General features: G+C 47.2%; 2 protein-coding genes across 2 annotated transcripts; one reads left to right on the plus strand and one right to left on the minus strand.

Moving 5' to 3' along the window:
* Nucleotides 1-101: 101 nt before the first annotated feature.
* On the minus strand, nucleotides 102-9,368 carry LOC146590059 (ZP domain-containing protein-like). The gene is made up of 9 exons (XM_085315191.1): nucleotides 9,090-9,368; nucleotides 5,940-6,006; nucleotides 5,198-5,365; nucleotides 4,188-4,393; nucleotides 3,256-3,416; nucleotides 2,348-2,593; nucleotides 1,518-1,677; nucleotides 899-1,067; nucleotides 102-202 (listed from the first exon to the last, which is right to left on the minus strand). Exons 1-9 carry the CDS (start codon nucleotides 9,366-9,368, stop codon nucleotides 102-104), a joined length of 1,557 nt encoding a protein of 518 aa, XP_085171317.1.
* A 19-nt stretch (nucleotides 9,369-9,387) lies between these two features.
* Nucleotides 9,388-24,878, plus strand: DRC7 (dynein regulatory complex subunit 7). The gene is made up of 18 exons (XM_085315208.1): nucleotides 9,388-9,427; nucleotides 10,463-10,617; nucleotides 11,075-11,249; nucleotides 12,137-12,262; nucleotides 13,431-13,625; nucleotides 14,356-14,541; nucleotides 14,801-15,019; nucleotides 15,850-15,978; nucleotides 16,995-17,067; nucleotides 17,602-17,730; nucleotides 18,594-18,722; nucleotides 19,391-19,617; nucleotides 20,524-20,739; nucleotides 21,800-21,910; nucleotides 22,922-23,032; nucleotides 23,735-23,929; nucleotides 24,299-24,438; nucleotides 24,595-24,878. Exons 2-18 carry the CDS (start codon nucleotides 10,481-10,483, stop codon nucleotides 24,683-24,685), a joined length of 2,589 nt encoding a protein of 862 aa, XP_085171334.1. The 5' UTR covers nucleotides 9,388-9,427; nucleotides 10,463-10,480; the 3' UTR covers nucleotides 24,686-24,878.
* The last annotated feature ends 2,630 nt before the right edge of the window (nucleotides 24,879-27,508 follow it).

The raw sequence follows: 27,508 nt of genomic DNA on the forward strand, positions 1-27,508 counted from the left end.
CATTTGAAAATAGCTATTGACTGCTTCCCCCAAATCCCTGCTAAGAAGCAGGCACGGAGGGCAACTTGCTATTGACATATTTATTTGGAAACAGTGATTTTCTACATCATTTGCCTCTTCGCAGTGATGGCTATAGCAGCCACAGTGAATACGCCGAGCACACACAGCAGGACTAGGGCCCCAGGAAGCCACATATTGGGTCCTGCCAAAGAGAAGAAAGGTTGGTTACACATCTGGATCTCCTGAGCAGACTCTGGGTGGCAATACAGCATCTCCCAGCTGGTGGGAGTTTTGAGACAGGAGGCAAGTGGAGGACATCATCACTTATGATGAGTAAGAGTCCCCAGGGCTGGAGGTCTGTCATGGTCCTGTGGGCACTAATAGGCCTTCACTGCCCTGACTGGCCTCACCTGGGGCCTCTACCCATACCCTTTACCAGTGACTCCATTCTAAGCTCAGGTCTGGGCCTTCACTCCTTTTCTGAGCTATGTTGTAGGTGGGCTTGTCCCCAGTCCTGTCCCTGGATTGTTGTTTAGTTTTCCTGGATTGACTTTGGCTCTCAGGAGGAGCATGGCTTGCTGGGTTGATGCTAAAGTGAAAAAGCAGCCCTCATCACCCCTAGTGCAGTACCTCTAGCCTTCTGGCTCTTGATTCCTTCAAGCCCTGCTTTCATGCCCAGCCTGTTCTATGCCTCATCTGTCAGAAGTTCATGCAGTGCTAGTCTCTCTGTGTTTGTCAGGTTTCTGGAGCATGCAGTGCATGGCAGTAATATCTGAAAGACTCCACACTCTTGTGCAGGGCAGTGACCTTTAGCAGCCCTTTTAAATAATGTGGCATTACCTAGACAGTTGCAAGGGTCTTTGAGGTGTCCCCATCCTCTCTGGCAGGACATACATACCCTCCAAATCCTTCTGGTCACTCTTGGAGTGGAGAAAGGATAAGGCGCTCCTCTGCTCCTCCTCTGTTCTTGAGGAAGGAGCAGCTAGTAGATGGATGGGCCCATAGGAGACAATCTTATTGTAGTTATCTGCCAGTGCTCGCTTGCTCTTTGAGTGCCTTGGGCATTGCTGTCAACAAAGCAAAGGGAAGGAAGATGGGACCAGAGGGCAGGGGAGAAACCTGCCCAATTAGCCCGCTAGTGGGAAGATTTGTCCCGATGCTCTCCTCTTGGCAGAGTCATGTTTGTGGCTTCTGCCTGGGAAGAGCTGATATCCCAGAGCACAAGAAAGGAGCTGTTTTCTAAAGGGACCTTAGCCTGGTGCTCCCCAAGTCCCATTGTAAGAGTCTTCTCCCACTGGTACCCAAAGGACAGAAAGGAAAGGGGGAAAGGAGCTTCACAGTGTGTTCAAGCCCTTGTAACAGGGCTGTGGGGTGGGCCCTTGTTGTTGGGCAGTGTTTATTGTGCTGAGGTACTGGAGGCCAAGCGAGACCAGAGTCCTTTCTCCAAACTGCAGCCCAAGAGAAGGGAGGTTCRCCCACCAGGCCAGGGCACAGTAGAGACAGCAGGGGGAGCTCACCTTGGCACAGGGCTCTGGGCTGTCTGGGAGACACAGCCGGACACGGCAGTGCAGAAACACCTCTGAGTAACCAACAAACTGAAACATCTGGAAGCTGAACTTGGCCATGGTGCTCTCTCCAATGGCATTGAGGTATGTCACTGTCTCATCGTGGGGACACCTGGTGTATGATGGCTGAGTTAGCAAGGGAAAAAGAGAGAAAGCCCCCAGCCTGGGATACCCAGCGGTTCTAATTTGCACCAGAGCACACAGGAACCAGGTACAGTTCTCAGGCAGAGTTCAACAGAAGTATTTCTGTCTCAGTGTCCGTGGGCATGGGCTTCTTTGGCTCCCTGTGTTGTATCCTGCACAGGGAGCAGCTGCCACCAGCACAGCGAGCTGGTAGTGTGGCCACAGCTGCTCTGTGAGGTGGGAGTGAGCCTGGCTGGGGGATTCATGTCCTGGATACTCACATTACTAGCTTTAGCTTGGCCACAGCCACCTGTAATGTGGACTTCTTCAGACCTCTGCATACTACAGCAATACCCACCCTTCCATCCCTGACCTTTGCCTTCCCAGTAGGCCTGGAGTGATGCTGCATGTGCTGTTGAGGGAAGACAGCCCAGCTGCAAACAGAGCAAGAATAGGAGAAAGGGGCTCAATTCAGAGCAGTTAGGGGATTCATCTGCTGGGCTCTTCTACCTATTCGAACCTAGGAGACACYTGACTGACCCACTGCTCACTGCTCTCTCACAACAACATGTCCACAGCGCCCAGCAAAGGTGTGTGACTGTGYTTGCAGTGTCTGTGGCAAGGAAACTAGGAACACTAGAGGAAGGAGAAACACTCACCCGTTCTTGATGAGCTCGTGCTGCACGTCCTGGTAGGGATCTGAACTTGGCGTGGCCCAGCAGTCCTCAACACTCAGGAGGAAGTACTTGAGCTGGTGCTGCCCTTCTATCTTCAGCATGACATAGAGTGTGTCCGTGATGGGGATGGCTGCAGGCAGGTGGTGATAGGGCTGGAGGTAGGAGGGTGTCTTATACAGTCTCATGGTCACATTGAAGTGCCCTTCTTTGACCACAAACTGCACAAGCCTGAGAGGAGAGGAGCAGAGACCTCATGAATAAAATGAGAATAAGGCAAGATAGGCATGGCACAAGTCAAGCCACTAGTGTAAACGAAGGTCCTGCAGGCACTAACTCTTTGCACATGGAGTTCCTCTCCTCCTTTCCCTCCCAGGTGGGGGCCCGCTGTCTTACTGAGAGCCTGACCCTGAGCTGCCTCCCAGCCTGGTACATCTGTGTAGTGTGAGGACAAAGGCAAGAACTGCCCTGCGGTCTACTCTGCTCAGATTCTGCTTTACTCAAGGATTCCCACTGAAGTGCCAGGCGGTGAGGGCTAGGAGGAGGATGACCCAAGGAGTCCCCAACCTTCACCTCCACAAGGGTCATGTGGRGTTATTTTCCACACTCCTCCTCTTTTTTTTCATTTCCACTAGCTTGTTTCCAGCAAAGAAAGTAAGAGGAACTCAGATTGCATGTGTATATTCCCCTCCTTGGGGATGTCCCTGGCCCAAGCCTTATCTTGAAATCTAATTTGGGGCCCCTTCTGGGATGAGAGGAGGTAGGAACCCTGATGTGATACTGCTCTTAGACCCCTTACTGCCTCCCCAGGGCCTTTGCAGATCATCTCAATGAAGACATCTGTTTTTCCACAGGYCAGAAGATACTATGTCAAGGTAAAACAAGCCACTCACTTGTCGATGGCAGTGAGAGCGAAGGGCACTTTCACCACCTGCTCATAGGCATAGACACAGCTGAAATGTACCTCCAGCTGAAAACTTCGGGAGATCACATCCCCCCGTGCTTTCTGCTCTGACTCAATGACGTTGGAGTATGACACATGGGAGCTGTTTTGCTGCAATGACAAAGAAAGTGAGTCCTCAGACCACTTCTAAAACCATACACAAGGCTCCAAACTCAAGTTCAGACAGGGGTGCAACTTTGGGGGGTTCACTGGCTACATTCAGTAGGAAATAGCTGAGCACCCTCTGCTCCAGGCCTTCTGGATGTCTGCTGGGGTTTTGCTTGCTCAAGCCATATGTCCAGGGGCTATTGGAAACCTTCATTGGARTAGTCTGGATACAGATTCCAGGTAAGACAGCTCTCCTATGCAGCACAGAGCTAGAGCATGGGTTTCYCTGCATCATCCCTGGCTCTTGAGAATGTGGTAAGTGATCTAGGGAGCCCTGAACTCAACAGGAAGCTTCACAGTGATTCACTACCCTGGCAAAGGGTACTTCGAAGACTCTCCCCACTGCATGACTGGCCATGTTAAAATCATCTCCTGGCAAGTGACAGATCCCACCATGGCAGTGGACTATAGCCAGGACTATAGAGTTCAGAGGATGGTGCTACAAAGCTGTTACCTGCTGTTACCACATACTAAAGAGCACACTGAGGTTTCCATGCTCTGCTGAACAGGGCAAGATGAGTTGCCAGCAACAGTTCAACAGAGGTAGAAAAACCTTCTGATAGCCCTCATGGAAACCTTCCAAGGGCTCTACAGCCCCTGAGATAAAAGGAAAAGCCATCAGCATTTCCTATTGCTGTCACTACTCAGCGTGGTTGCTTGTCTTACACACTCTAATCCAGGGCTATGCAGACAGGCTCTGTGCTGCATTCTCACCTGAATCACTGATCCACAGGCGGTGTGGTTTTCACTTGTGAGAATGGCTGCAAAGAATAGCTCGCCCTCTTCTTTGCTTTCTGARACCTTGCATGCCTGGTTCTTCAAGTGGACAAGCTCCTGGGGGATTTTCAAGAGTTCAAACGCTTCTTTCCTCACCATCATCTTCATGTGCTCTTCTTCACAAGCCAACTTCAGTACCACATCTGGGGGAAAAAGCCATCTGCAATAGCAATAAGGAAGAGGCCTGAAGGAGCCCTAGGTCAGCTATGGAATGGTACAGATCCACCAAGCTCAACAGACCTTCATTCTGGCCTTGTTAGAGGCTGCTGCTAGGGGCCTTCAGAGATACTGGACAGAAGCAATAGACAAATCTTTGGGACCCTGCAGAAGTTAATGCAGCTCTCACATTTTCTACTGGTTGCCTAACACCGGCACAGGTCCACAGCTACTGCTATGCTGAATACACACTGTTCAAGACATCAAAGGCAGATGCTGTGGGTCTGATCCCCTCTGCACGGGCTTTCTACAGAATCACTGCAATCTGCCATGAGAACCAGGCAGGGACAGCAATACTCTGCGTTGGATGAACAAAACAGTTTTTGACCAGTGTCTGGAAGCAGCCTTCACCATGCTTGTGCTGAGTCCATTTGGTTGTGGTAAGCCTACAAGGCAGCTGTGCTCTGCAACACACCTTAGTGTCCTGACACAGCTCCAGCCCTGCACAACTGCTTGATTGACCAGGTTTCCTTCATTTAGAAATTAAAACTTTTGGGGAGCAGGAGAACTTCACATGGCTGGGACTTGTGCCAGCCTGCAGTCAGGACACAGTAGGGAGGCATGCACCTGGACCAGGAGCCAGATTGTGCTCGTGGGGCCCTCAGTGGAGACATAGACCCTTATTGACTAGGAATAGTGATAATATCAGTGCATTCTCCCTTCCACCCTTCCCTTTGCAGCTTATGAACAGACTACAAAGGGCTCACTGGCATCCCCAGGCCCTACCCTACCTTGGCAGAACACCCCCGTGAAGCCTGGTTTGCAATTGCATATTGGTCTGTCTTCCATCACCTGGCAATCCCCCTGGTGCTGGCATGGGTTTGGTAGGCAGATGTCCAGGTTTCTCTTGAGGCGGATGGCAAACTGTTCGTTTCTGCCATGTGTGCTCACCAGTGCAGCTATAGCAAAAGCAATGTGAGGAAGTTGAAATGCAGCAAGAATATTCAYCCTACAAGACGCACTAGGGTAAACTCCTTGCAGTGTGACCCCCCTGCCCAGCTCACAAGGGCTGAGATCCCTGCTTCTAGCCGCAACAGGGGCACATTGCCACTATGCTATCACATCTGAGGAAGAACCTCCCACCTTGGCTTGCTCAGAAGGATGTTTGCATGACTGAGAGCCTGGCAGACTTTCTAAGTACAGCTAGATTTCCTTGTTGCTGTAATCTGGATCAGAGCTATGGAGCTTGCCATCAGTCACCATAGAGAGTGGTGGCATGTCATAGTGACCGTGCCCATCTCCATGGATTTTAGACCATGTATGGCTGGGATGGAGTGCCTGARGCTTCTGCTTATTTTGCCAGCTCTGGCTTCCCAGTTCCTGCCCTCCTGAGCATCACTCCACTGATCTCCTTTAGTAGCTTCAGTGGTGTCCTGAAGGATCAACCTGAATACAGATCAGGTAAGGATTTAACCTCTTTTTCCCACACTACTTGGCTGTAACCCAACAGGGACAGTATACAGGGAGACTCACTCTTGTTGCCTTCAGAGCCAGCCAGCCAGAGGGTAGAGAGCAGCAGCAAATATGTCACAGTCCCATCCTGTAAAAAGAAGCAGGTTACTCAGTTTTTTAGCATGCTCACTGGGGATGTTTTAATCATTCAGAAAGAGCCAACCCTCAAGCATAGATGCAATGATTTCTGTACTGTCTTCTCTGTAATAACTACAACTTCAGTAGCATAAAGCCATTTTCTACCCCCCAGACCAGCAAACCCCCTCACTCGGTCCACCAGGCTAAGATAAGGGCCAAATATTGTCCAAAATTTAGATGGTGTAGAGCTGAACCCCAAAGGGCTACTCCAGAAATAAGGAGTGAGAGAAAACAGATCTCAGGTTAGCCCATCCCTGCTGACAATGATAAAGCTGTATTTCAGTAGGAAACAGCACTTTGAGCAAAACCACACAGTGAAGGCATCAGTCCAGGCTTCCAAAAGAGGAAATGAGTTTTCCACTCTCCTCACCACAGCCGTAGCTCTCTTCGGAAGAGTTAGAATCTGCAAGAGGATAGTTGCTTTTCCAGTGACCCTTTTCAATATCCAGAACAAGGGAGACAATGGGATAAAAAAAACCTCCTTGAACACAACCAAAATATATGCCACAAAGCTACAGATAAAGCCAATGAAATCACACTCCCTGCCCAGTAAATCTCCCCTGCTAGGTCAGATAATGAGTTTCTTTAGAAAAATTAACAGTGTGGTGCTGGATGAGCCCTCGAAACTGGAGTCTCTTTATCAGAAACATGGATATGAGTCAACTTGTGCTGGTGGCTAGAGAAATGCTCCGATCCGCCTTTGCCCTGCACTTTGCATGTGCACTTAGAATAGGGCAAAGTAAAGAATAAAACCTCCATTCTGGTCTGGCAGCAAACTGTATATTCCTGTAACCTATACCAAGCTGCAAAAATCTAGGCAAGGAGGATTTATTCCCAGCTCTGCTCCTTACTCATTGCAGCAAAGCAGTAGTACTACCTGCTTTGCAAAGCTCTGGAGACCCAAAACACTGAGCAGAAGCCCTTCTCTCAGTAGGGCATTMCTCCCAAAGGACAGCCCCTGGAATGCTAGTGGAAGACTGACTCCCCCTGCCAGGAAGGTTATGCAGCTGGGCATGCTCCAGTCCAGACCCACCTGAGTCTTTGCACAGGTAGAAAGAACTAGGCTAACAGCCCCTTCGATGGGATAATGACCTCTTTCATCTCCAGCTCAGCATGAGGACCCAGACAGATTTAGGATGCTCTGCCCACTACTTTAGTGAGACAGGAGGTGCTGTCTACTTGCAAATTACTTGCTAGGAAAAGAAATAGGTGGCTTCAGCAGTAGTGATCCTGAGAGATCCCACCAGCATCCTCAACAGAAACCCATTGTCATACTACTTACCATTGCCAGATCAGTCTCAGCTCATCCATCCACAACTGCCCACGGGTCCTTCTCGCTCTCCCTGCTGCGTGCCTTATATCACCTTCCAGCAGCTCATCCTGCTCCCCCACGCAAACACGCTTCCTCCGCGATTGCACAAGAGCTGCCCTAGCATCCTCCTGCAGCGGTCGGGAGGAAAGAGCTCTCCGAACATCCATCCTCATACACAACCTTTCCTGTTAGCTTAGAGCTCATGAATGCTCACCCAATTTATGGCCCTGGTGGGACACCATATAGGAGAAGTGTTTGCAATATTCTCGAGAGTCTGAGTTTTTATGCATTCAAATGTTTTTTTTGGTACCTGTTGTGGATTCAACAGTAACAATAGATACTGCAGTGGCCCAGAAGAATGCCAAATAACTGTATACTGAATGCATGTGGTTCARCAGGCACATGCACGTTTGCTTTGTCTGGTTTTTAGTAATGTCTGAAATGCAAGATCTGGTGAGAGACACAGATAGATACTGTGAGAGACACAGGGATAAGGGCTTACTCCTACCGCTCTTCATGTTTATTTGGGAAGTAAYAACTGGCAAGGAACAGCAACCACTCAAAGCAACAATTTTTGACTTTTTATATGAACTAGGATACTGCTAAATATAGCAAACATATTCAAATGCAAATACTTCAAAACAGCCTAACTGCAGCTTTACCTGTATTCTCACTATTTTTATTGCATGGCTTGCCATATTCTGTGCATCCTTAGAGCTTTCTAAGGGGCCGTAGAGATGCTACAGTCATCCCAATAGAATAGAAACTACAAAAATATAGCCAGCTAGGTGCATTTTTTTTTCTAACCACAAAACAGTGTTTAGAACTTGATCCAGCTGAGGGCCTAATGAACTAATAATTAAAAACAAAACAAAARCATCCTGCAAGTCCTCRTTGCCAGATTTTGGGAGAGAAAGTCTGTTTTGCATTATATGTTTTACAAAGGAATTAGCCAGCACTGATGCTTGCATGCAATAATTTAAAGATGCAAAGCTAGTGCAGCTTGCAGGATTAGAAAGGAGCAAAGAAAAAGGATGATGAATGTGTTTTGTTTTGTTTTGTTTTGTTTTGTTTTGAAAAAAAAAAGAGTAAAACTCATGAGATTTTATGGGGCTTCTTAAAGGCAGCCCCATAATTTTGGAGGGCCTGATGGCAAAGCTGTACTGAGTGGGCATGGTCAGATCAGGGCTGATGCTCCCTTGCTTGGGGGTACATGCGCCCTGGTGCCCATGAGCTCTGCAAGGAGCGTGTCCTTTCAGCCTGTTTCTGACTCATTTTGCACAAAAATTTGCCAGATGCTGGAGGAGGAAGAGGATCAGTGTGCGGAAAGAATCCCTTGGTCTGCCCAAATAATGAGGAGGAGGGTGCAAGTGAGTAGTGCTCTTGGCAGACGGGAGATGCTCAAGTGGGCTGGGGGCCCAGGGTGCCCCAGARCTGTGGGTGGTTGGTGGCCTGGCCAAGGGTGGCTGAGCCTGGGGTGGCTAAGCCCAAGGTGCCTTGAAGAGGCCCGAGAGCCACGTGTGGCTGGTGGCCTGGCTGAGGGTGACCAAGTCTGAGGTGCCCCAAGGAGGCCCCAGAGCCGCGGGTGGGTGGTGGCCTGACCAGGGGTGGCCGAGCGTGGGGTGGCCGAGCCCAAGGTGCCTCGAGGAGGCCCCAGAGCCGCGGGTGGCTGGTGGCCTGGCCAGGGGTGGCCGAGCATGGGGTGGCTGAGCCCAAGGTGCCTCGAGGAGGCCCCAGAGCCGCGGGTGGCTGGTGGCCTGGCCAGGTGTGGCCGAGCGTGGGGTGGCCGAGCCCAAGGTGCCTCGAGGAGGCCCCAGAGCCGGGGGTGGCGGGGGCCTGGCAGAGGGTGGCCTGCCCAGGGCTGGTGGCGGCCCACGGCCTGGCCCGGATGGCTGATGGCCCGGCCGGGCGCGCAGGTCCGCGGCCCGCAGTCGCCACGCCAGCGCCAGCGGCAGCTCGCAGGAGCTCACGGGCCGTTGCCACAGCAGGGCCGTTGCCATGGCGCGCCGGGAGCAGGCGGCAGCGGCGGGTGAGGCCGTGGCGGTGGCAGCGGCGGCGGGTGAGGCCGTGGTGGCGGCAGGCCCCGGCCTGCGGGGAGGTGCGGGAGGGAGGACAGGGCCCGGGGGTGGTGGGGGGACGTGGTGAGGCGGCCGCGGCGCTCGGGCCCCCTGTGACGACCCCTCCGTCCTTCGGGGGGGCCCCGCGGGGCCGTCCCGCCGCCCCCTCCCTACRCCCCGGGCATACGTCCCGCCCCAGCGCGGCCTGATAAAGGCAAGGTCTGCGTCTCCATTTGCAGGCGCTATCGCCTCCGCGCTGGGGTCAGTTTGACCGCAAGGTGGGGGTTGGGGGAAGCAACCCAGCCCCCCTCAGCCCTCAAGCTCCCTGCAATATATAACCCTGTCCTTGGAGAGAGGCTGTGGCTCTTCTGCTGCTTATTTTGCTGCTTTCCCCGTCCCCTAAGGCCCCGGCAGCGCACTGGGCTGCTGGCCCGGCATAGGACAGCCCGGCAGCRAGCAGGAGCAGCCAGGACCAGGTGCCCAGCTGATTTTCAGAGCCCCTTGTCATCTGGCAGCACTGCCCTGGAGCAGGGGATGCACTGAGGTCTGAGACTGCAACCTGGGGACATGTCACATCCCACCACTCAAGGCTCTCCATTTTCTCCTGCACAGGAGGCCGGGGGTGAACAAGCCTTCCTTCTCCTGTGGCCAGGGTGGCCCAGGCATATGCAGAATTATCACAATAAAGGTAAAAGAGGTCAAGCGTTTTGGAAGGCATCTGAGCCCCTCATGGGACGACTTCTCTGAAGCAGCTGGCAGTGGTCCCAGTTTGAGGCAAGGCCTGGGTGAAAGGGTCCTTAGCCTGATGAAACCACCTGATTTCCAAAGTAGCACCTCTCAGCCACCTAGTCACTGGGCCCAGTCCAAATTCCCATTCAGTGTTCGACCTCTTCTGTCGCAGGACTTTGAATCGCTCTTCTGGCTGCCTCAGCCATGCTCACACACTAAATCATTCAGCCCAGAGTGTGGAAGTGTTTTTGTGTTGCTGTATATCTGATCCCACTCCCAAATTTACCTTGCTGTGTGCTTTTCTCTAGTGCCCAAGAGGAGGCAGGATGGAGGTCCTGAAAGAGAATGAGGAAGAGGAGCAGAGAGAGGAAGAAGAGCTGAAAGCTTTGGAGATCAGTGGTAAACAATATGACGTGGGGAGAAAGTTGTCCGTAGACCAAGCCTGCACCCCAAATGATGTACCGTAAGTTGCATGTGTTTGTCCCTTATTGTGATGAGCAGGGGATGTCCCTTTGCAGTCTGTGGAGAGGAGAACATTTTGGCGGGATTGCACATTCTGTGGTCACCATGTGCGGGGGTGTGCATGTGAACGAGCTTGTGTGCCTGGTATCCTGAATGTGTTTATCTATAAGTGGGCCCATGTGTGAGTAAGAAGATAATACAAACTTTTTTCAACTGTTCACTGCKCTATCAAAAATCCCCCTGAGTCTCTGGGTGTATGTCAACTTGCCATCACTCCTGAGAAGCTTGGCTCTGTCAAAGTTGACATCTTCATACTTCAAATTGTGCCTCTTTGCCTATGATTCCCCACTTTTCCCTGGGAATCAGGGAGTCCCTGCTGCATTTTGATAGCAGGTCATCCTGCCTGAATCACGCTCTGCTCATTACCTGTGTCTCTCTGTCTCCCCCTGCCCTTGAAGCGATTTTGACTGGAGCTCCATTGACACGTCTCAATTACCGTCTTCCTATAAGACAAATTCTCCAGAGGAAAAGAAGCTGCTACGCATTGCTGACAACTTCCTTCAGCAGTATGCTCACCTGTGCCCCGACCGTGAGCCACTTCTCCTTCATCCAGTCAATGAGTGTGGTGTGGAGGTATGGGATGGTGTGGGGCTGGGCCACAGCAGAGGGGGCAGGCGACTTACATTAGGGCTGAATAGTGGGGAAGGACAGTGGCCCTATCTGCCATCACTCCTGGCCAAAAGGAATGGGAACCCACTTGCTGTGCACACAGCACTCTGAGGAGACCCACAGCACCCCAGTAGCACCCTAGCTGTCCAGATCCACCAGCCCATCTGACCACTGACACAGCAGTGGTGTACACTCGGGCTGTGTGCAGCTCACAGCCCTGCAACATGAYATGTGGGAAACAAGAGAGACAACAGAAACATAAAGAAGGAAAATAAAATAAACATTTGAAGCAGATGAGTTTCTATCTAGGCTGAAGCTCAGAGGTACAGAATTTGGATCCAGACTTAGATGTATTCCAAGTTTTCCAGAATTTATTGGGACAGATTTACATGTGAAGGTTTGTGGTTTGGATTTGTTGTAGGACTGGGTCCAAGCTGCATAGCTGCTGTCTAGTTCTGAATCTGATACTACCCTGGACATGTGGAATTGCTACTTTGGTTCAATTTCCCCCAACATTTATATCAATATCATGTAAGGCAAAAAATGCCAGAGAGTGTAGAAGCTAGAAAGAGCAGTAGCTATTTGTCTTGCTTGAAAACTAAGAGTAGAAATCCCTTGCATCTGTAATATGACTGAGATGACTTTGAATATTTAGCCACAAACAAACAGAAGTGTCCTTTAGCAGATGGCTTCTCAACCCTAAGCATTTTTCATCTCAGGATGCGTGAAGAATGCTAACAGTCTAGGGACGTCTTGAATGTGAGCTGAAACATCCAGGGGTGGTCTGAGGATAGCTTTGGACAGGGGACAGGAATCTGTTAGCTAACCAAAGCCTTCTTGTTGTCCTACAGAAGTTTGTGAGCACAACRGTGAGACCAACCCTTCTGCCTTATACGGAGTTGTACCACTGGGAAGGCTGTGCCAGCTTCGTCTCTGATTACCTCACCATGGAGCCCCTCAAGTCCCCTATTGCACCGGTAAGAAAGAGGCTGCAGTTCTATCAGAAACAGCCCCATGGCCAAGGRCTTATAATGGGCTTTGACTTCTCCAACATCCCCTCCATTCTTAGGCCAACCCCCAACTCTCACAGGCCCTGTGTGCTCTATTTGGACCCATATTCCCACTATGCGCACATCATTGTCCCGGTCAAGCAGTTAAGCAGCATTTCTATAAGACTGGGTCTGACCCTGCTCTCTGTCACCCCAGATGACCAACAGGTCTGCAGTGGGTTGCAATGACAGCCAAGCTTTCCCTCCATGACCTAGAGATCTTGGAGAGAAGGAGCATATGAAACCTAAGAGATTCTAGACTTCACTGAGCAGTTTTTAGGGGCTTTACACATTTCTCTCTCAATACCTGGAATATTTTGAGGTGGCTCAAGGGAGATTTCCAGAATGGGAAGAAGGGATGATGCCAGAATAGGGGCAAGTTTTTGGCTGGTGTGAATCAGCTAAAGCAAAGGGGCCACACTTTCAGCTAGCAAGGACTGCTGATGCCTTGCCTAGTGCCCCAGGCAATCTAYACTAACTCCACATGGGCCAAGTGTGTCCCAAGAGTCCCAAGAGAAATTCTGGCATTTGGGACCACAGAAAACTTTTTCCTGTTTAGCAGACAGAGAATGTCTTGATCACCTGAAGTGTAGTCTGAGACCTGGGAGTAGACTCTATACGTAGAATTTCTATATGTGCACTATGTGCATATTGATCCCATGCTTTGCCTGGTCACCAGTAAGAGCCAAAAGGTAATATATTCCCTCCTTTAAACTATAATTTGGCTTGTGGGTGTTTTGCTTTGAAACTATGCAGTCTGACTAGCTAGAGACGGAGGTRAGCTCCACCCTGGAGTTGTGGTTGGCATTAGATTCTCAGCAGTGTGTCTAGTTTGTCCTGTCCATCTCTTCCTATGGTTAAATTTGTCAATAGATTTGGGGTGAGATGGGAATTTCCTCAGATTATTTTGGGAGGAACATTCATGATCTGTGGAAGTGGTCACTTCCATAGGCTGATACAGTTTTACATAACAGATTCCCTAAGAGTACARAGCCCAGAGAAAAGGCCAGTGTTCCCTCCCTCTCCAGCTCTCTCCCCTGGGCAGGGTTCAGCTTCACAGTACAARCATTGAGAACATATGTCCCTCTCTTTCAAGCCCAGTTTGCTGTATTCTCCAACCACTATCCTGAAGTACCAGCGAGGGAACTGCTTTGACTTCAGTGTGCTGCTGTGCTCCATGCTGATTGGAGCTGGATATGATGCCTACTGTGTGAATGGATATGCCACCCACAATATATGCACCATGGATGAGACTCTGGAAGTGTGCCCACTGCTCAGGAAGCCACAGGAGGTGAGAATCCTAGCAACAAACAGGTAGGGAGGAGCCCAGCTTGATGGTTCTGGCTAGTTAGCCAGAACACTGGTAAGAAAGAGGAAGTACCTTGGAGGCCAGGGGAGCTGGCATCTCTGCTATGTCCATGCTGAAGTAAAGATGAGCCTGAGGGCAGGCTGCAGGGCCCCAAACCCCAGCATCCCATGTACTTCCCATTCATGATGCTCATTTTGAGAGGGCGATAGCTTGTCGGTGTTTTGGCCATGTAATGTCCACAATGTGCTTAGGAARACAAGAGCCTGGGAGCATGGTATCTCCCACGTTTCCTTGCTGCAGGAGGGAATGAAACTCTTCTGTGAGTGCTTACTGGCCTTCTGGGATATCTGTTGGCTTACTAGGCCCATCCATGCTTGATCTATGCAGAGTGATCTTGGGGTACATGGGGGCAGAATACATCCTCAGCCTGCCCATTGTTAGTGAGCTCTGGAGTTAGGCTACCTGGAACAGTTTAGATACACACTGTTTTTCAATAAGTACCAAGGAGGAACCCCACCAAAGGGATCTTTTGAGTTGTTTTCCACAGTTCCTTAAGAGGCCTCTTTGGCTTCACTGAACTCCTAGCTCATCAGGTCCAATACTTCAGACTGCTAAAGACCAGGAACCACAAGGTATCTGTAAGCCATTTGTTTTCTCCTTTCCCTTGATGCCTGCTGGGTTTCACAGCCATATTCTGCTTTTGTGGAGGCAGGTTCCAAAACAGGAAGAGAAGAAGTCCAGCAAGTATAGAGTTAAGCCCCCTCCAGACCTGCAGAGCAAGTTTGARCTTCAGCAAGAGGCCAAAAAGGAGGCCCAAGAGAAAAAGGAAAGGAAGGAAGAGGAGAAAGCCACAGGTTCAGCCTACCCTGAAAGTCCAGGAGCAGCAGCTGAGACACAGGTAATGGCTCCAGGAAAGGAGCTCACCACCCTCCACCCTTGAGGTACAAGACAACCRTGACCTTAGTCATGTGCATTTGGTCTGTGATAGCACAGTGTGAGATGGCATACGAATATATACTGGGTATGTGCTGCATCACTGTTTTGAGGAGTGTTAAGTGCCTGGAGATCTTTAGAAGTGGGCAGAGAAGGAGAGAATATGATTATGTTGGGGTTGGATTAAAATGGCAACAATTACTGCTCTGTCCTCTGAACTACAGGAAACAGAAAAGCCCAAGCGTGACCCTTTGTATGGCTTACGGGTGCATGCATGGGTCTTGGTTCTGTCGGGGAAGAGGGAGGTTCCAGAGACTTTCTTCATCAACCCCTTTACGGGAAACAGCCACAGCACCACGGATGAGCAATTCCTTGGTATTGAGAGTGTCTGGAACCACAGGAACTACTGGGTGAACATGCAGGACTGCTGGAACGGCTGTAAGGTAACCATCCCTTGAACATCCCTATGCTGATGTGCTGTTGGGCTGACCTGAGCCCTGGGAAAGTTGAGGTCCATGGCAATCTAGGCTTCCACTTTGCATCCCCTTGCCTTGGCTCAGGTCAGATCACTCTGGTTACATAGATTCTAGGTCCTGCATCTGCAGCTACTCCATCACACCTCAAACACTGAGCTAGCAGATAAGGATCACTCTTATTAAACCAAAGGCCTGTAGTGCTGCAGACCTGTTTTATGGTTGTGGATGTCTCTGATAGCTTGTGGACGTAGCTTATGGCTGTGGGGTACCCAATGCCACAACAGCGCTAAATACCAGTTGTCAGGTGTGGCTGGATACCCATTCCCTCAACAACAGTTTTTAGTGTGGAGGACGTTTTGAGTCAGTCAGGTTTGTCTTAGGACAGGGTGGAATCTTCATGCTCTTCCCATGCCTCAGCTATTCCTCAGCTGATAAAAAATCTGGAAGGCCAGTGTCTGAGTTAGAACAAACTTTAGGCCCAAGTGAATGACCTTAGTGCCATACATGCCCCAGAACAGAAGCAGCTGTGGCAGAGGCACTTTGAGGAAAGGGGCCTGCAGTCTTCCCAGCACAGGGGCAGCCTTTGGGGTCCAGCCAGCCAGCCAAGGGTCTGTCTGACAAGCTCACCTCACTGAGATCCAGGGTTTGTCTGGAGTGCTTAAACTTTCTGATACCCAGCCAGGTCCAGAGCATGTAATGTACAGAAACAGCATTCAGTTTAGTGTTAGATCCTTGGCCTTAGCCTCCAGAGTGGGAGACAGCTCTGTAGCTAAGTGGATTTCTTCTGTATGGCCAAGGATCTCATCTTTGACTTGGGTGACTCTGTCCGCTGGGAATTCATGCTTTTGGAAAYCGACAAGCCTCGTCTGCTGCTCCCAGATGTTGAGGAGGAAGAAGAATTATTTGACAGGGATATGGACAATGTGGTGAGTGACCTAGACCATGGATCTCTTGCAGKGGGGATGCTGTAGGGAACTGGTGCGTGTTTGGGCACCTGTATGTGTCTGTGTGCCTGCTGCCCTCTCCAGGCTGAATTAAAATTGCTCTAGCTACGTTTTGGTTGGCACAGATTTCTTCTCAAGCTCCAATAGTTCTGGTGGTCTTTGGAGCAGGTTGCCCCAGTCCTATTCACACTCTGCCACTCAGTCACAGTGTGCAACACAGTGGTACTTCTGGTTTCCTAAATAGCTGGGGATCTGTGTAGTCTGCTGAGTTCCAAAGGCTCAGAAAAGCCTGTCTGGGATTAGCACCCAAACTCCAGTGCGCTGAACATTGGGATGAAATAGTTTTCAAAAAATAAAATCCAGTGAAACTTTCCTAGATTCTCTCTCTCTCTGCTGGTCAGCATCCTGCTCTCCTGCTAGTTGGAGAATGTAAAAATAATACATATATTCCGATACACCAAAAATACTATGTGCTAAAACTAAAAATGCTGTGTTTTCCTGGTGGGAGAACACAGTGTGATAATGCAGGCATTACACCAACACAGTATGACAGAGAAACACTGATAACTGCAYATTCTCCCCTGTTATCTAATCTTCTAAGCCCATGCTCATCACCAGGGAGCAAAGTGCCTTCCATTGGTTATATAAAATAAACCGATCATTGGTTCAAATGATGATTGCCACATTCATCCCCTGTCCAGCATGACTGTCAACCATGAGAAGGTAATTTCTTTAGAGTGGGGTCGGGATGTGCTAGTGACAGTATGGGGATGCAGTAAAGCTCCTCTTTCACGTAAACTGCAGTGCACTGCTTGCCTCTGTTGCGTGTCTGGCTGACTTAACTCTCTCATAACTGTACCACTGTGTCACTCAGGACCAGCTAAGCCTTGCATGAGCTGCAGCCTAATCGCATCACAGCATTCCCTAGAACCAAAATGCCTCTTGGCACATTAAGAGAAGCTGCCAATTAATGGAAATCTCTGCTTCTGCTTCAACAGGAAAAGGAGGAGGAAGACAGGAGGTTTGATATGCCACCATCCTGGGTAGCCCCAATTCAGATATCTCCCAGAGGTACTTATTTTTCCTTTGCCTTTTGCTTAACYCTGGATAAACTTTTAATGGAAAAGGGACATTTTGCTTGTCTCACTTAAGAGTTCTTTCTTCAGGATAGACAAGATACAGCAGTGAATGCAGTGTATCAAGGCATGCAGCAACTATTAGTTTGAATGCCTTTGCTCAGTGCACTTTCTCATCCTTGGTGGGAAATCCACCCAGACACATACATACTATTCAGACCTCCAGGGGGCTGTTTTCCTGCTAGCTGAGTGATTTTACCTGGCATGGGCTTTCTGATATCATTATGCACAAGGGACTGCCACTGATGCATTACTTAATATCCATTGTACGCGAGAGTTATTAGTCACTATTATAATGTTAACGCACAACAGGCAGAGTCTGAGCAGCTTCACAAACGATTATGAAGTTGAATGCAACTGAGAAACACATGGTTCCCCTCAGATCATGGCTTTTTCCCACCTGAATTCCCTTTCCTGGGGCTGAGCACAGGGGAATCAGTTTTTCTAACATCCTCCTTGCCCACTGCAGAATTTGAGACCCGCAGTCCCCAAGGGAGGAAGGTGATCMTGTACAAGAAAGCAAAACTGGAGAAATGGGCACCGTATGTGAACAGAAATGGGCTGATCCAACGCCTTACTATCTACGCAGACTCACACTGTAAGACAGATAAGTGAACACACTGGATGCAATRAGCAAACATAGTATGGGATGTGGGAATGGGAAGGCACAGGAGGGGATGTGGTACCAGAGCAACTCTTTCTGCCAGGGTTTCTCTTGTGCTTTCTCCTCCTCCTTTCACACCTGTGAGGAGCTTATCTACCACATCTCCAGATACAGCTGGAGATTCACTGTCCATCAAGTCCCAAAGCTTTCCAGCAACTGTAGGACTCTCTAGTAGAGTCTGAATCTGTTTCATGACCAAATGGTGATGCTGTATCACAGGTCAGCTGCTTGGATTCTCAGTCTTCAGAGAAACAGAAGGTTGATTTGAATTGATCTAACAACTGTAGCATTGTAATTCCCATCAGTGCTGACAGAAACCATGAGAAGGGTTATGTAGTTATGTAATGTGGATAAATAAGGATATTTTTGTACTCTAAAGCTGCACCAGGAAACCATGCAGATTCCTAACTGGACATACAAACTCGTGTCTCCAGCCCTTTTGGATAGGGCAAGGCCCCTGTCTCATTCCCCTTCTCTCCTCATAATATCATGGAACATCTGGGATAGAATTTATCTCATCTGATCTTAGACATCTGCAATGCTGCCTTTCCCCTTTGAGCTAATCACTSTAGTTCTTAATGACGGAGAGGAATAGGCCTTTTCAGATATAATTCATCTAATCAAATGTAAACTAGGATTCATCTACAAAACATCCCTGTGCACAAGGACAATTCCAGTGACTACATTGACGCTGTCTCCTCTGACTGTATCAGCAGAGACACTGACATTGCATCAGATGAACCCTACCATCTACAGCAGGCTGATGTAAGGCCGTGAAATGATTTTTTTCCTGACAGATACCAAAGTAGTGGAGGTGAGGGAATGGTTCAAAAACCGGGAAGACAAGCTGGAGATGAGAGAAGTGAACAAACAAACACAGCTGATCACGGAGCACTTCTGCCCAGGACACCTTCTAGGTCTTAAAGGTATTCGAGCTCATCTGGACAGCCAAGGCAGCTGCAGCTGATGGGACTTCATGTGAATCCCTCCTAGCAATGGYAGAAGCCCAGAGGGGGATACTGCAGACTTCTGAGATGAATTGCCTAGATTAATAACAATGAGGTCTCCAACAGAGAGGAYAGAGTTCAGGTGGTGCTCTCCCAATCCTGGGGAGCCCTCCCCCTCCAGCATAACAGAGAGCAAAGATTTTTTTTCCACAGTAAGAGAGAAAATCCATATAATGATATAATTTACTTTTACTACTAGAGGTAACAAAAATATAAAGTTTCTCCTTAGTATTATGTTCTGTCTCTCAATGTTGTGCAGCTGGGGGGGGGGAGAAAGTCTTGTATCACATCTATTGCTATTTCAAACCAGGAGGCTGTACTGGTCCATGGTTTTGTTCAGTACTACCTAAGTGTATAAGGAAGGCAACAGTCCAGCAAAACTGTTCTTCCATCCTCAGGCCTTGACATCTCGTCACAGAGCAGTGAGGAGATAGCATTCCCTTCTCAGRCATTTATATGCACTAGATAATCACCTTTGTGATTTATTGGCTTGTCAAGAAAATCAGGCTTCCTCTTGACAAACTTGTGGTCACTAGCATTATTGTTACTAACTCTGAAAATGTATGCAATCTCTCCTRTGTCCTAAGCACACATTTATACATCAACGGAGCCAGAGACTGAACGTACGATGGAGTTTTACAATGAGGCACGAGTTGACGGCCTCCAGAAACGCATTGAAAATGCCAGTGAGATGTCTGAATACTTTGTAGGGCGGGATGACTTCCTGTACTTTCGGCACGTGGAGTTTGGCAAAASAGTGAAGAAAATACATATGGCTGGCATCAGAACTGACGTTAACCCGCGGCCTATAGTGGTATGGCCAAGACATGAACAGAATAATAATCGTCACTGTGATATTTATACTTTGCAAAATGTATTGTTTAATGCTTTAGATTCATTTTCACTGGGCATAGCCAAAGCAAAGCCCTAGATGAGACGTCCAGGCCTTGTTCAGCTGCTGTGTCTTGCAGTTACTTTCCTGACACAGAGAGCCACGATGTGACCAGTCCTCACAATTGCATTGAGCAGGCTAGAATGAAACTAGGAAAATGAGACTTGGAAAATGAGTCAAAGGAAAAAAGCCTGGCTACGATTTTGCATCGAAATRTTCACAAGACTCAAAACTAGTCAAATAATTTCATATTCTGACCCCAAACTCGTAACACTTTGGGTTCCTGGTGAARTGCCCCATAACATCACCATCACTCTGACTGCAGGCAGTAAGTTGTTACAAACAGGTAATCTGCCTCTCCCTTTYGTCAGATCTGATTTGAAGAACAGGAAAACACCCACACCTGGCACCTGGTAGTGTGGCTCAGACACTGCACCTGCTAAGGCAGGGCCATGCAGTGGCATGCTTTCGGACTATTACCCAAMGTGCTCCGTCTCCTTTCCCTGTGTTGGAGAATCTGGGAAACTTTGTTGTGTTCCAAAATACAGCGCTTCCTGACAGGGATGCATCCCAAATTAACTTTAAGCTTGAAGAGCATATTCAGCTCTACAAATAAAAATTTCCATATTGCTTTAAGCAGGTTTGATTGTGCTTTTTCTCAGCCACAGAAAAGAATAGTATGGCCATGGGCCAAGCCCTTGAGAGATGCCATCACAGTCCAGACAGAAAGGCTTAATTTTTACCTCATTTTTTTACCCAGATATCTATAAATCTTGCAATTTTCCTGTGTCATCTAGCTGGCAGCCATCTTTTTTTATTCCTCATTAGCAAATCAAGGAGTGCTTCCACAGAAACCTAGAAAAGCCTGCTGATGAAGATGTAGCAGAACGTATTTTTCTCATCACAGAGGAGCGAATCAATCTGACATACCACCTCAATGACAAATACATCACTGCCTCAAAGAAGAATTTCTTCAAAGGGGCGGAGAGGGATAGGAAGGGAAATGAAATCATCATGACCCCAGAAATGTGCATCACATACCAGGTACAAAYGACTGACAGCCTGAAGTTTTTTAGATCACAGGGATACAAAGGGAGGGTTAAAAAATGCCAGTGAAAGGAYTGTATGACATATTTCATGCTCTACYTGTCCTCCATCTGCATGCCTCCTTCCGATACAGCCCTCCTGGATGACAGCATGAACACCCTTGGTGATGTGCTAATATGCTGAAGGTGACTAGGCATGCAGAACTTGGTGTAGCATGAARAGCTGAGGTCATGTTTCCAGGCTTGGTCTTCAAGCAGTGTAGACACAGCCACTGAGATTGTGCAAGATGCTTTTGCAGCAGCTGTCGGGTTCAGTCCCACTGGTTCATTGTAAGAAAGCTGAAATTTCCTTTGCCTTTCTCTCTCCAACAAGAGATTGCTGCAGAGAAGCAGAAAATATCCTGGATTCTAATTCCAGTTCTGCTGTGGACTTCTGGTATCACATTCTGGCTTAAATCTGCCACAACTTACCCAGTAGATACAGACAAGATGCTGAGGCTTACTGCATTGCACCTTAAACAAACAAAAAAAAATCCAAACAAGTGGAGTACTATCATGCAGAGGGATCATTCCACTAACRTCACTGACATAACTCTGTAATGATAATGAGGAATAGAAATCTACCTGTAAGGTCTGCAGTGATGCTGCACAATTGTGCTTAGGAAAATCAAAAAGATATTGCAAGTATAGGATATATATTACTTATATTGTATAGGATTTATGTGTTATGCAAGTTGTTTTAAATGTTGTATGTCCCATTGGGGAGAATACACAGAATGCAATTGCTAGGGTGCTGTCTTTTCATCTCTAATGCTGTAAAACTGGTTCCAACCAAGTAACAGCAGCATCAGCAAAGAAGTGCAAAACATGCAATCTGGTTCGTATTACTGATGCAAGCTCTAGATGAAGTCCAATTAACTACTGACCATGGGTTAGATGTTTYAGTGGTGTAAATCAGTGCCACTATACTAACTGTAGCAAAATGATGCTAATTTATATTAGTGGAGTACTTGATCCCATGCATCCAGAGAGTCTTTCACTAGCCTATCTCCTTCCAGGTGGGGTCCTCTGAGGCAGACAAGAARCTGTTCCATCTGCACAAATTGCTGCAGAAGCTAACAGAGGAAGAGAAGCAGCTGAAGAACGAAGTCTGGGAATCTGCAACGGAGGTAACAGGGAGTTCTCCACACTGCTGTCAAACTCAGTAGGGGTGGAAACAGTTTCAGTTCAGTGGCCTTCAAAGCATTCCCAGTACAAATTGTGATAAAAATAAAATTCTAGTGTCACAAAGCTGCCCTATGTGCTGAATTACAAAGCCTGCAACCAACTCATTGTTCAGTGAAGATGTATCTTTAATATCTTTATGGGGAGTCACTTTCCAAATCCTGCTCTTACTCTTCATTCTCAGGTAAGGAGACRGTTTCAGAGAGCAACTAACAACATATCGAAATGATTTTTTGTAAGAGCAACTGTAGGGAAGTAAGTCATAAAACAGAATGCTTGTACTGTTAATCACACAGTAACCTGTGTAACAAATCCATATTTTCAGCACGCTTTTTAGTTACTTCACAATAATCATATCTATTCTTGCAGATGGGGGCAAAGAAGCTATTAGATTTGAAGATTAAAAAAAAAAGATTTTGAGGAAGAGATGCTCCTGAAGGAGCTGGAGAGGGAATGCACAAAAATATTAGTGCAGAACATTATTAACATTTAAGAACTAGGTTGCAAAAGTCCATTTTTTAGAGATTTGGAGGGTGTAAACTGTGACTCCACAAACTAGCTCACCCATTTTCTCAGTCTTGATGTATTAACRGACTAAAGGTTCACGTTGCTTGTACTGCACACCCTGTTAGGACAAAGAAATAAGCCAAAGCTAACAGTGCAATTTYGAAACCAGTGGCAAAATTCTGACTCCAGAACAGCTTTATTAATGAATAATATCAATAACTGTATTCAAAATGTCATATAGTGTGACACTCTTTAAAAATAAAGTCCATTAYCAGATTGATCTATCAGTAGGATATGAACATATTCATATAGATCTTTACCTAAAATTTACTTGGTCTTATGCTATAGTTCTTGTATATAGCACCTGTCCTGRTAGCAGGGCAAGCATGTAGAACTGTTGCTATTTTATGAGAAAACCAAGATGTCTTTTTTCCTGATTTTTTGGGGAGGTGCTAGAAATTTTGAAGATCCGTGAGGATGAAGAAGCAGACATCAAATTGACAGTTTCAATTTATGATACAGAACGTAATGAAAAGAGAAGACAAGAGTATGAAGCTATGGTAGGTAGATGTCATCGCTTTCAGTATTTATTTCTAAGGTTTTCTTTCTAAGGAATTCTCTCTGAAGAGCTTCTAGTATTGTTAAAATATAATGGGCCAAATCCCTAGCAAGTATAAAGGCATTAAAGCTTCAGTTGACTTCCTGTGAAAATACAGCATGGTCATGCCATGACGTTCTGGCTTTCTGGAAAAAAAAAAAAAAGTCACAGAATAACATTATACGTTTATTTTGTTTAGCTAATAGGTAAAAAAGAAAATAATCAACAAGAATTAGTTAATTTTAATAGGGATTATGGGAAGACTGTGATAACTGAATCCAAGCTGCATTTTTATTTTATTAAATCTCTATTTTATTAAATCTTTATTTGTGTCCAAATACTGCTGCATTTTGTGCAGCCCTTCTCACATCTCCATGGATAATACAATGTAAGAGACATCTTTACAATCAAAGAAAATAGGAAAGATCCTAAAAAAGCACAGTAGAAAGTAAACTACAGAATAAAAATCGTATCAGCAAAGGGTTAGTATGATACAGCTAATGAAAAGCAGTAGTTTTTGTCAGAYTAAGAAAAAGAAACATTATTTTACTTCCTTCATAAGGTATTGTAAGTGTTTTGGCCTTTGCTCTTATTTTGCCTTATTACAGGATGTTTGGGACACAAGTGAATGGGATCACAACTCTTTTTATTCTTTTCCCTCCAGAACAATTTAATGGAAGATGACCTCCTGGGACAAGAGGAACAGGATCTAGATTACCTGGCACCTTTTCTTATTCAAATTGGCAATATAGAGAAAATGAGCAAGTGGCAGGCCTTGCGCATCAAAGAAGACTGCCTGACAGATTTTAAGCATCGTCTCACTCACAAGGCCAACATCATCCAAGCTCACTTACAAAAGGTATCCCCAGCCTCACGCTGGGATGTGCATGTTACTGGAGTCTCTTTTGGTCTGGCAGGAGGGTAACACACATTTCTTCATTATAAGAGCAGGCAAGAAAAAAACCTCCTTTGGTTACGTTAAGGGAGCCATAAACGTGCCTTTATATATATATATATATATATATATATATTTTTGTCTTTAGAAAGTGAGATCAAATGATGGAGTAGCCCTAGGGTCAAATTCAGTCCCTGTTTCAAAAATAGGATGATTCTTATTTATGCTTTCCTTCAGCTTGGCTTTCTGAACTTTGAGTTGCACTTTTGTGTATCTTTGCTCTTCACTCTCCTCTCTATTACTCCAAATTCTTATTGCTCACTCCCTCATCAGGAGGTAGAGGAGCTGCAGAAGAAGGATCAGTGGTATCAGGAAAACCAGAATCAGCTCAGCATGGAAGATGAAGCTGACTTCTTGGCCTACTGCTCTGAAACCATGTTCCGTATCCGCGTTCTGGCTTTAAGGCTCCAGAGGTAATGGGAAAGAACGACCAAATACAATGTCTAGTGGTGGCCAGGAGTTCTACAAATTAACTCTCCCAGAAACGCAGCACTGAAAATATTCTGTGGACTATTCTGTTCGACACCCTGCTACTGTTTTTGTCTGACATTTCCCCCTTCTTGTTTCAGGGAAAAACAAATGGCACCACAGAAATACCTTGCTCTTGAAGAGAAACTGCGCAAGGATCCTCGCCTAAATATGCACCTCAATCATCCCTGATTTCTCCTTTATTCCTGGACACGAAACACTGGAAATCAGTGATGAAGCCTGTTTTAAGTGGCCTGAAAAAATACAGAAAGGTTTTCCTACTTGCCTTGAATAAATCATTTGTTACTTAACTAATTAGATTCTGCTAAAAGCCTTTCTGTGGCTTTCTCCAAGAATGTGTTAGGATCCTCAYTGCAGAGAATATTAAAGCCAAAGTACTTTAATTCTTATTTTTAGTGTTTTATTTCTAAACAAACAACCTTTGACAAAATWTTTTTGTTGGACATTTTCCTAGCGACTTTTTTCCTGCATTTGAATTAACTTGAACCACTGAACCACTACGYTCTCTCTTCCCTCTTTTAAGGATCATCTGTAGTCTACAGGAAGGCAAGTTGTATTCTCAGGCAATTTTATCATAGTTGAACACTGAAGTCTAAATGACACCTTAGCTTTAGGTTCTGCTTCAGAGGTTGCTACAAAGTTATGCGTTCTGTATGGAATTTTTCTTCCCAAATCTTGCTCACTAACTGCTGAGCCAGGAACAGCATTATTGGGAATATCGGTTCTTTTCCACTCCAGTAATATTTCAATAAAATTATAATCTAATTTTATAAGTAGTACAAGCAAAGATTTTTAACCTGCCAGCTCTCAGCAAATACAAACATTCTTTGACCTCATTTAGAGCTATTAACCACAAACCCCCACAAAGGCTAGTACTTAAATTGACAAATTTCAGATTTTAACATCTTTAGTTTTTTCCACTGTTCACAAATATTGGCAGACAGCATAAAAAATCAAGAGGAATACAAAAWGCATTAAAGATCAGAGGAATTTTAGGTAATAATGTATCTTGGTTAATAACCATCTTCTGAGATCCCCAAAGGAAAGTATGTGCATGCCATATATTTTTGCAAGTTCCTGAACTTTATCGATAGACCACAACTTAGTGTGTCACCTATAGCACGTAAGGCACCTTAAAGACTTACAGTGATTTTACACACAGTTCCAAACCGCTACAGTCTCAAGGAATGACCTATAMTGATGATCTTTAACAAAGCCTACACTGATTGCAACTGGGGGGAGGCGGTGGCAGAAACATGTTTTGCTGTGATAGAGCAGAATAAGGGATGTTATACCTGATACACAGCATTAACCACAGMAGGTTAAACTTGTTTTATAGTAGCTGTTCGTTGTAAGTGTTACAGAAATATTAAGGAGCTTTTACGGAGAAACCCTCTGTGATTGACTGACGTATTGCAATAGTCATTTTTTCTTGTAGAGAGGTATTTTAAGATATAACCACAATTTTAAATTAGCTCATTAATGCCTAATCTGAATATCACAATGTATTAAAATACACCAAGGCACCACTATTCAGAGCCYATTAATTCAGGTGTTGATTGAAGGAAKCATTCTGTTTTATGGGCAGCTATCAAGAGCTGAATTCAACTCTTCCTTTGGGAGGCTGTTACAGCATGCAAGACTCTCTACAGTATGTATCAGGGTCTAAACTGTGTTTGACTACAGACCTTCTAATCTGCGGTCTTTGAGCTTCGAGATCTTGTATGACATGGCAGTATATGTCATGAGACTTTTGACAACAACTGCATACAACTTCATCCTTCCACGCTGTTTGTGACAGCTCTGCACCCTTTTAACTATGTTTCCAAGTCTAGCTAAGATAGAAACAGCTCAGGAAAAGAGAAAGCTCAGAAACAGCTCACTCTCTTTCTGAAGTGTTAAAGATTATTTAAGAGAGATATTCAGACAGGCACCAGCTACTGAAAGCAAGCAAAAGGAWTGTAAAGGATTAGCCAAATCAACTTCCAAAACAAAAGGGATTACTTTTGCRAAATCCCAAAGGACTGAGACTCAAAGGGAGAAAGAAAAACCTAAGGTCTCTATACACAGAAAGAAAAAAAATTAAAGGAGCAAGTCCATGATTACAAACTCATCAGTTTTAATTCAATACCTGAAAAGACACCAGAACAAGTTAACTTAAAAATCCTTTTACAGGCAATAGGGACATAGCAGACACTAAAAATAGCTAATATGTGTCAACCAGGAGTAGCATCAAGCTGATTTCTCTTTCGATGGAGTAATCGGACTCAAGGGCGGCAGCAGGGGGAACCAGCAGACACGATGTAACTTGATTAAAGGGCTTTTAGAGCACCTGGCAAGCGTTATCCTGAATGAAAARAGAAATGCGATCCCAAGCTGCGGCAGGACAGACACCTGGCAGCTGGCAAGGGCCAGCGCTGTCTGGCAAAAAAGGTGCGCCCACGGAAATCCAGCCGGGTCGCCCGGGGAACCCTGCTCCCAGCGGGGCCGCACCAGGCCAGCGACACCCGAGCACGGAAGACCTCTCCCCAGGACGCACTGTGCGGAGCCCCCGGGCAGGGCCCCAGGGCAGCCGCAGCGCTCCGAGGCGGAGCGGCCCGGCAAGGACTGAGCGGCCGGCCGCTGCCCCTCGCCCAGCGCCAGCCCCTGGGCCAAAAGCCGCCGCGGTCTCCTCCGCCGCGCCAGCCACACCGAGGCCCAGGCCCCACGCCACAAAATGGCGGCACCCAAGCTTCCGCGCGCTGCTGAACCGTCCGCCTTCCTCACTGGCCGAGCTCGAACGGCTCTGCCAAGAAGCTGCGTTGTGAATGGCCAGCAGCGCCGGCGACCACCCCCTCCCTCCACTCCCCATTGGTCGAGCCGGTTCACGGCTGTCGCGCAACCGCGCCCCTCGGCGGCGTTGCGGAGCGGCGGGGCCCAGCGGCCCTTGGATTGGCCGAGGCGCGGGGGTGGGCCCGGCTGCGGGCGGCGGCCGCGATTGGGCGGCGAGCGGGC

This window comes from Rhea americana, unplaced genomic scaffold (assembly GCF_003343005.1).
Source record: "Rhea americana isolate MKP2758 unplaced genomic scaffold, rheAme1 scaffold_421, whole genome shotgun sequence".
In the NCBI taxonomy this organism is placed as follows: Eukaryota; Metazoa; Chordata; class Aves; order Rheiformes; family Rheidae; genus Rhea; species Rhea americana.